Source organism: Branchiostoma belcheri, unplaced genomic scaffold (genome assembly GCF_001625305.1).
Source record: "Branchiostoma belcheri isolate BF01 breed outbred unplaced genomic scaffold, Haploidv18h27 scaffold171, whole genome shotgun sequence".
In the NCBI taxonomy this organism is placed as follows: domain Eukaryota; kingdom Metazoa; phylum Chordata; class Leptocardii; order Amphioxiformes; family Branchiostomatidae; genus Branchiostoma; species Branchiostoma belcheri.
This window is the reverse complement of record NW_017803169.1, coordinates 49,907-59,566: the sequence shown is the minus strand read 5'-3', so window position 1 is coordinate 59,566 and position 9,660 is coordinate 49,907. Positions and strand designations below refer to the sequence as shown.

Here is a 9,660-nt window from a genome sequence, read left to right as displayed (position 1 = left end):
ACCCCCCCCCACCCCACACACACACACCAGCTCAACTGGCCGCCCGGTGGGAGTTTTGCACATGAAGTTTTGGAAAAGTCAAAATCCTGCCGCGCAATACTACTACTACGAGTGGCAGGGTTACTCAGACGGCGAAGAGCTTTTGCAGCCCCTTAGGGAGTCTGCCCAAAACACGATAGGACTGAACACTAAGATACGTACAAAATTTATACACAGGAATAGTTTGAAATACCTTTGTACTGGTGTAATGTAGGTATTTTTACCAATACTAGTTAATTGCTGGTACGTGTAATATTCTGGAATAAATACATGTTTAATAAAGTTTGTTGGGGTAAATGATTTTGACACCTGGTTTCATCTCTTGTTTTAGGACACCTTGTCTTTGGAGGCCACATGGAGTCATACTTGGACCTGTATCACACAACATTTGCACTCTTTGAGATGATGCTTGGCAGGTAAGTTTTAAGGATAACTGTTATTCTAAAATAATCTGGGTATCGTCATAAACCATCGATTCATAAAAGTTACAACATATTTATCTAAATCTCTTTAAAGAACGGTAGCTTATCTTCAAGTGAATTTCTGTGTGTGTGTTTTACCTGTTTTTTTGTGTTCATAGTAATCTGTATATATCAGGCACAGAAAGTGAGGTTGGAAATGTTGTAACCACAGACTGACAAGAAGGTTGAATTTGACGTCGAAATGGTCTCCTCGTAGTCTGAGAGGAACCGACAGTTCAATGTGTATCTGTATCGGTATAGCTGGTATAACCGCCCTTCGGCGTAACACACCAGCTTCGCAGGCACGCGGCGCGGCGGCAGCTAGCTGTATCACACCGAACGGCTTGTTACACTCAATCTTTGCACATTTGATTGCAGGAGTTGTTTAAAGTTTTCTAGTGATGATGCCCCAACTGTGCTTGGTGGCAACGAGTTTCAGTCTACCATAGTTCTGGGGAAATACGAGTTTTTGAATACCTCAATTCTTGGTTGATAACTCTGATATTTGAAGGCATGACTGTTTCTTGTTCTTTTCTGGGCTGGTATCAGATACATAGTGGTTGGTACCCCCACCAGTTTATTAGCCATTTTGTACATCATGCGCACATGGTCGGCAAGATGTTCAGGACATTAAATAAAACAAGGAATTCATAGCAAATCTAAAAACTTCTAGAGGGTGTAAAATCTTCGATTTTTTTCCAGGTTTTCGCAAACGAAATGTTGGATTCCAATCCTGTCACCGGGCCGATCTTCTTCTCCTCCTTTATGATCTGCATCTTCATCCTCCTGATGAACTTCCTCATGACCATCGTCTGTGACGCCATTTCCGCCGACGTTGACGTCAGCCATGACCGTGACCTTGGGGAGTACATGTGGAGGAGCTTCCGGGCCATGTTGGGTTTCCCCAGCCACCAACAAGGAGGAGGACAAAACAGGTAAGACGTTGAAGAAATCGTACATTTTAGACATAGCAGAAACTACTTGGGTGTTTCCTCACCTCCAACCTAACCCTATTTCCCATATCTGACCTTTTGAACACCTATCATTCTGCTGGTCAATCTCCACCGCACTTTCAACCCACTCCCTCTGGACAGACATACAAATCTAAAACTCGTAAACTAGTAATCGTATAGGACTTCCTTTTATAAATTAACTCTTTAACTGAGATGATTATGAATATGTCCGTACCTTGTGTGAAATTGTTTTGGACAGGCCCATAGCGTTTAATTTGGGCCGCTGGAACAAGAGGAAACAAATTTTCATTCAATTTTGGCTCACTATGAAACAAGTCAATTTCCTGGAAGTGTTTCGTTCCATTAGTGCCGCTGGAAGAGTCTATTCTTGAATAAGGGGCGTTTTCTAAATTCAAATTTGGACTTCTGTTTTTCTTCAAAAGGTGCATCTAAGATGGAAGATCTGCAGGCCAACTTACGCGACCTTCAGGAAAACTGGATACAACCCTAAACATTTGTGACTCCGTCCTTCCGTCACATGCACGGGGCAACCGGAACCGTCTTGACGTGAAGGCACGTAAAAACAACGTAAAGCTCCAGACAAGTGCCTTCCAGAATGATCCTTGTAGGGTCCTCCCTACCGAGTGTAAAGTGACCATAATTGTAGAACCAGCTCCCGAAACGGATTAATGTTTCTGATGATGTAATATCCCCCGCTTCATAGGTGTCTGTAAATATGTTTTAATATATTGCATGAGGATCTCTTGAATTTTTATGTCTTTTATTACGATCAATCACACCATATGCGCTTGACCGTCACTTAAATGTCAGTTATAGTATACGTTATTAGCAATTTGCAATTTGACATGTGCTACAAAATGTCATCGTACGGATTTAATCTAGAAGTACTCAGTTTGTTATGAAAGGTTGTGAACTGTTTTATGACATGAAACCGTATTAACTTATGCTAGCATGTACCTGATTATATTGTATATATTGGATCATGTTAAATGGCTGTGTACATGTATAATGGAATGTAAATTTGCATTCAGTTTACATTGTAGTAGGGAATTGCTGAAAGATCAAGATTTGACCTTGACACTAACATTTTTTCTATGACATCGACATACGTATTTTAGTATTGGGCGACATTTGTATATAGAGAAGATAATGTACAGAAATAAAGCTTTAGTGCTGAACATTTTTGTCTATTGTTTTTCAAAACTGAGTCCATCACTATAGTATTTAGGCATCATGTAACCTTTAGCCCAGAATCTTGATTCGAATTCAAACCAGGCCTAGGCCCCGTCCCACGTTGTTCATTCTGATATATTATATTATATTATATTATATTATATTATATTATATTATATTATATTATATTATATTATATTATATTATATTATATTATATTATATTATATTATATTATATCATATTAACAAATATTTATATAAAATAAATGGCCAAATAGTTGCAACAACTTTATAACAACAATAACATCCGTATAACAATTGATACACGTAAACCTATATCGCATCATACACATGACCGAGTGGGATAAGTATAAACCTAATTACAAAGGTATGTCGTTGAAAGTTATTCTATTCGAAATATTCATAATCCCAAAGCCAGACGTGCTTTATTGTGACTAAAATAGTAATTTTATTGCTTCAGCTATTTTGTCATCTCCAAAGAGTGAGAAAGTGAGAGCAAAAGGAGGGGGGGGGAGAGAAATACCTGTAACATCAAGCAAATATTACATGTTTAACCTATGGTAGATACATATCTAGAACAAGCCACTAAAAATTTTGTAAAGTGTGATGATCTTCTAAACCAGGACCCCCTCCCGAACAGTTAAAATGAAAGATATATAATATGAACAGTGCTGGGTCACGTTGCACAACCAACAACCTAATGATTGAAATTGTCTGCCACTTCAAACAATTACCTAGATAGTGGGTTTTTTAATGGCAATGGCGCAGTTTTGCCATTTCCTCTTGGTATCATCATAATTGCCAATTTCAAGAGAGAAAAATAATGTTTACCAATGATGACACGTACAAATGATACATGTATGTAGTTATATTGAACCAACGAGAGCACAGCACCCTTTTAATGAATAAATTAATAGTGTCTACATAAATAAAACAAACTGAAGTAGAAAGTAGCGGTAACCTGTTTAATGCTGGTAGCCTGCACACTACTGGTATTATATCGACTTTAGTAACTAACATAAGCTCCAGAGCAAATCATGGCCGAGGGTCCGGACTCAGACGTGACACCAGGAGGCACCACAGGCGGTTTCTCGGAAGACAACATGAGGCCTCCAATTCCTCCGACTGAAATCCTGAAAACTGCAGGGCAAGTTGACAGTGATGAAAACAGTGGAGGCGACGCGGATGATGACCAAGGAGCAGGTTCTGGTGGGACATATTATCTTTCAACGTAGTCGATTTCGCATCATTGTACTTGTCGTAATGTAGGTGTGGGTGCGTGCAAGTGCACATTCGTATATGTACATGTATAAATATATGCGTGTTTGTGTGTATGTGTGTATGTATGTGTGTGTGTTTGCGCGTGTGTGTGTGTGTGTGTGTGCGTGCGTGCGTGTGCATGTGTGTGCGCGTAGTGTGACAGAGACTATCACTCTCTTTTAGGACTGTACAGCCATAGCCAAATCTGTATGTCTTTTAACAATTAGGTCGAATGAGGTCATATGCGTTTGTGCGTGTGTTTGTACATGTATCATAGTATATAAAAAAATGAGAATGCTTCAATGGCTGTTAGTTTGCAAACTACTATGCATACTATGATACTATGCATACTATGTGTTATGTTGTACACATTCTTTTACTTTAGATATGAATAAATAAATGTGATGGAAGACAGTTACTTTTCCAGTGTGTACGCCAGGCTGGATCTGCCCTGCTGTAACTGCTGCCGTGGTTCTGATGTTGTTGATCCTAGTAGGGACCCTTACCGGGCTGTACCTCAACACCAGTCAACATAACAGTCAAGAGGCGAGCTGCTCTTATGTTCTTTTTTTCTTTATTCATAGTGTTTTATATCCAGTGTCTATTTCTAACCACAATATTTTCAGATAGGATGCAAATGCTTTTCATGTTTAAGCTTGTATTAAAATGTTTTGAAAAAAAAAATTAACTAACATGACACAAAATATATCAAGGCCCCTTTCGATTGATTACTTGTGCTTGGCTTTTACTATGCACATTTATCCTTGCTATGTAAGGCACTACTGGTGCAAATGCTTGTATTAGAATATTTTGAAAAAAATGAATGCAGAACATGACACAAAATATAGCAAGGCTCCATTTAATTGATTACTTGTGTTTGGCTTTTACTATGCACATTTATTTGTTATTTTGGACAAACCTATTATAGTAACTAAAAATACAGATCCCCACGAACTTCTAACATTTACCTTTCAAGCTCCCTATATGGGAAATATGATAACAACTATGAAATATGTTTACAACTCGAGGCCAGGTTACACGGTTGGTCTGGTGTCGGTAGTTTATTCTGTTACAAGTTGCTTGAAAACCTTACGCCAGCAGAAACGTAACTAAGACCTAGGACGAATGTTATCAGGCCTTAATTACTGACACTCCATCCCGATTCGTATACAATCAACATCACAGAGCCGGCTAGGATATCGGCAATCAGTCGGCAATCATAACGGCGTGGAAGATATTCTCCGCATGCTAGTCTAGGATACTGGAATATATTGCAATTAGAGGTCTTTGTTTTTAATGCATGATATGAACATCAGATTTAAGGGTAACCGAGAGGATAAAATCGGTATATTCTCCTTGGTTACCTGTATGTCACCTTTAGGTGTCACGGCTATTATCTATTAGAAACGGTGCCGTCATAGATGAATTGCCATTCTCGTATCCCAAAATAGGGAGGATATATCCTACACCGTTATGAAACGGCTAATTATCAATATCCCAGTCCGTTCTGTTCATGTGACGTTGACTGTAGACTGTACAAGAATCCTCCCTACAGCCTACACAGCCTGTGGACACTGCCCTCACTACTGGTCAACCCAATCTGGACAGCCCCTTCACCACTGACCACCCAGCCTGCTGCAGTTCTGTGAAGACGGCAATGGTCGATCTCTTGCTGAATCAAACGGTCAGCTGCGTTGCTTCTTTTGTTCTGTTGTTAGCTTTTTGAACCAGAACTGTAAATAAATTTTTGGGAATAGGTTCACAGGTGCACCCAACCTAAAACATGAGGTGCATAAAAATATTTTAGGTGCACCATATATGGTAAAATAGCTAGAATGTCTGCAAAGACTATAATTATGTTTCATTTCCAGAAAAGTACCAAAACAAAGATTGTATTGTTTTATACTTTATTGTATTATTCTGAACCTTACAGGTTAAGAATATGCTGTAACTACTATATATACTTTTAACATCTTTACATACATCAAACCAAAGGAAATATTTGGGTTCACTGGTGCTCCCACAGAAAAAAACTAGAATTCGGAGATCTCATACCTCCATGAAATATATGAGTTTTTGTAAATATTATTTGTCTCATTGACTATGGAAATAAGGTCGTAATTAGCATAATCTAGTTTAATTTATGGTTTTCTAAATTCAAATAACAATATTCTTAGTGTAAAATGCCTCTCCTTTGTCATACTTTAAACATGACATTGTCCTTATTAATTATGCAAATGCCAGAAAGTCCCCTGCAGTTCCAGAACTAGCTGCTCGGGGGACCAAGCCCACACCCCTTTTTCCTGACAGGAAAAGCTATCTGTCACCAAAAAGTCAACACCATGTTCAGGACAAAAGATACTAAAACCGGAAGTTCTGCTGCTGTACCAAGGTCATCCACCAGGAGGCCCATATTGGACATTGACCTTTGTCTTCCTAAGAGTTACCAGCATACCAAATATCACCACAATCCATAAAGGCTTTCTGATGTTATGCTGACTACAAATGTGCGGAAACACAAACATACACACAGGCAGACAGACACACAGACACGCCAAAAACAATGCCTCCATTTTTCATGCAAGTAGAAATTGGGTGCACAGCTCCAAATTTGGGTGCACTTATTTCGATTATATTGAGTATTTTGAGCCCCTCAGACTCTACCATCCCCGTATGTTTTGTGCATCATTGACCAGGTCACTGCCCTATAACATGTTGAACAATAATTTGGTGTTTGTCTAAATGGCTGTCCTTTGTTGACACAAGTCTTCTCAGGCACAAGTCCCGTATCGTCTGTGCAGCATGGACTTGGTTTATTGCCCTAGAAGATGTTAAAAACTAATTTGATGCTTGTCTGAATGGTTCCTCTTTGTTGTCGTCTTCTCAGACTCTACAAACCCCCTATATTCTGAGCTTCGTCGACCTATTTCATTGTCCTAAAGCCTATGTTAATTTTCTTTTGTTCCAACATGTAATCACCAGACGTGGTGACGACACGCTCATTTTTTTTTCAACTTATGTTAATTGTTATTCTTCCAAACGGTTGTTCTTTGACAGAATCGTTCAGTAAATGGACAGACAGCATCGACAGTTCCTTCAACCTCCACAACCCAACAGAGTGACGTACTGTCATCAACCTTCAGCACATCAACAGGTAACTGTCCTCAATATGTACGTGACAAAGTGGTCTTTTTGTAAGGGTTTCTACGTTAGAATCTTCCGTTTTTAACTTGCCTTTACTGTCTTGTAAACGATAGATGTACAAGTATAGCCTGGGTACCATCCGAATTTTCGCCCCACAACGCTCTGTGATTTTTTGGAGCGTTGCGGAGCGAAAATCTGGATGGTACCCAGGCTAGTACAGATATTGCCTTGTTCACTATCTATACTACTGGCAGTGATATTTTACCCTTAGTCTTTGATGGAATAGTATTATCTCTGCATTCAACCCATATGGGCAAGACTATACAAATGAAGACCATCATGATTAGTAATCAGAGATCTTGTAACACTGCACTATGTATCCACCGAAAGCACTAGCATTTTTCTTTCCCACTTGAGCCGTCTATAGATGTTTTTCTAAGCCTTTATGATTTGTTGAAGAGAGAAAAAAATTAACAAGCATTATCTGGAACCAATCATGTACCAAATGTGAAAGAAATCCGACTAACCCACCGTGAGTTACAGCTGCTAACACACAAATTTTACCGAAAACAGAACCCTTCCGCGGAAGGATATCTCCTTCCCCGAGGTAAAATCCAAATGTGACTAACATTTTTTTACTTGTGCATTGCACTAGTATGATGAAAGTTTCGTAATAAAAGTATATACTGTACTCGCTATTGTGCTACTGCAGACAGAAACGGCAAATCGAAGCCAATCGTGTTTGGAGGACAGGGCAAGTCACCCGGACAAATGCAAGATCCCAACGGAGTGGCAGTGTCTGCTGACAATGAGATACTAGTCGCAGATATGGTTAACAAACGTGTCCAAGTCTTCAGCATGAATGGCGTCTTCCTCCGCCTCTTCCCAACGGAGGTTCCTGGCGGAGTTGGCCGAGCGATGTACCCTACCGACGTGGACATTGATGGGGAGGGTCGTATTTGGGTGGTGGGGAAAGATCGCGTTACAAGCGGCGCTGTGACTGTGGTACAGTACGGTACAGACGGCCTCCCGGTCACCACGTTTGACGTAAAACGGCTTACCTGGTACCCCACAATTGCAGTTAACAAGCGCTATAACAAAATAATCGTGGTAGCAGGTAACGAACTGTTCAAGTTCAAACCAAACGGCTCGTTGGATGGAAGTTTTGGCAAGAAAGAAGGCAACAGACTGCAATACGTCACATCAGACAGTGACGGGAATATCCTCGTTACGGTTAGTTCCCTCCCTGGTGTCCATGTGTATGATCATAACGGACAGCGCCTGTTCTCTTTCCGCACGGCTGTCACCGGTGTGGCTGGAGGTATTTGTATGGACCCCCAGGGTCGCCTCATGGTGGCTGACTGGGCCAACGGGCGGGTGGATATGTTCACAAGCCGCGGGGAGTTTGTCCGTATGGTCGTGAACGTGACAAAGCCGCGGGGCATTGCCTTGGGGCCGGGTGGACAGTTGGTGGTAATCGACTCCTCTGACTATGTCGTCAGGATCTTTCCACGGTGGATGGTATATCCGGACGAGTAGGAAACATGTGGATATCGGCCAGCCCACTTTGTACATTGTGGTTGATGATACGTTTTACCTATAAGCTTCGGGCAGCCAATGCAATTTCAGGGCAGGAAAAAAATATGAAGAAATGAAGAAATTGTCAACCCGACTTTACTGCCATTTCGTGGCACGTTTTCGTCAGAAGTTTAAATTTAAAGAGTCTGCAAATAAAGCAAAAAAAAGCTACTCTTTATTTATGCACGAATACAGCCTACAATACAAAAGCAAGAACCAGCCTACGATACAAAACAAGGAACGTTTTTTAATCAATGCCTTTACAGTCTTGCCTCACATACATCAGTATGCTCCGGTTGATTCACTTTTTTAAGTTAGTACATTGAATGAAGGACCAGAAAAATTGCATTGGATGCCTTTCATTGAGAATAGAAATAAACTAGTAATTATAATAACGATATGTTATAATGAGACCATGCAGTCAGAGTACTGACACTAATTCAGTTGTCACATCTCCTAGTATGTAGTACTACTTCTTTGGCAGTTCAGTCTCAGCAGACTACCTGTGTAAGGCATTATAGTAATCATTGTGTATGACTTATGACTTGTATGACTTGTAATGTGCCATGTGTGCAACACAGTGACTGAAGCACATTTCAGCAAAGTTTGCACTTGTCTGTTTACATAATGTTAGATCGTTTGCGTTACATACAGGTGGATTGTAGGGAGATAATGATGTTTTCATTTGTGGTTAGACAATTGCTGACGACACGCATCCGTGCTGTCACATGCCCGTTGTTTCAGAAATTTGAATTAGATGAATATAGTGTTTTTTGTATGAAGTGAGAGCGTAATTATGAGTGCTGCCAGAAAATACAAAGGGGTTTACGGATCCCACTTTGACCGTACCGTTGATTAGGTGTTGTGAACTTTTTGTAAACATATGCTTAAGCTTGGTGTCGAACACGCCAATAAACAACCCTACCGAAACTCCTTACATTCTGTGACATTCATTAAACAATGGTCTCCAGGAAATTAAGCTCAGATACAAGGATAGACAGGGAGGGAG

The 9,660-nt window shown here is 40.2% G+C and overlaps 1 protein-coding gene and 1 pseudogene across 1 annotated transcript; both read left to right on the top strand.

Annotated features, from left to right (window-relative positions):
- The window catches only part of LOC109466896, a 23,773-nt pseudogene extending 21,630 nt beyond the window's left edge, over positions 1 to 2,143 (top strand).
- Positions 2,144 to 3,706: 1,563 nt separating this feature from the next.
- LOC109466895 (tripartite motif-containing protein 3-like) lies at positions 3,707 to 8,612 on the top strand. The gene is made up of 2 exons (XM_019764761.1): positions 3,707 to 3,878; positions 7,786 to 8,612. Exons 1-2 carry the CDS (start codon positions 3,707 to 3,709, stop codon positions 8,610 to 8,612), a joined length of 999 nt encoding a protein of 332 aa, XP_019620320.1.
- The last annotated feature ends 1,048 nt before the right edge of the window (positions 8,613 to 9,660 follow it).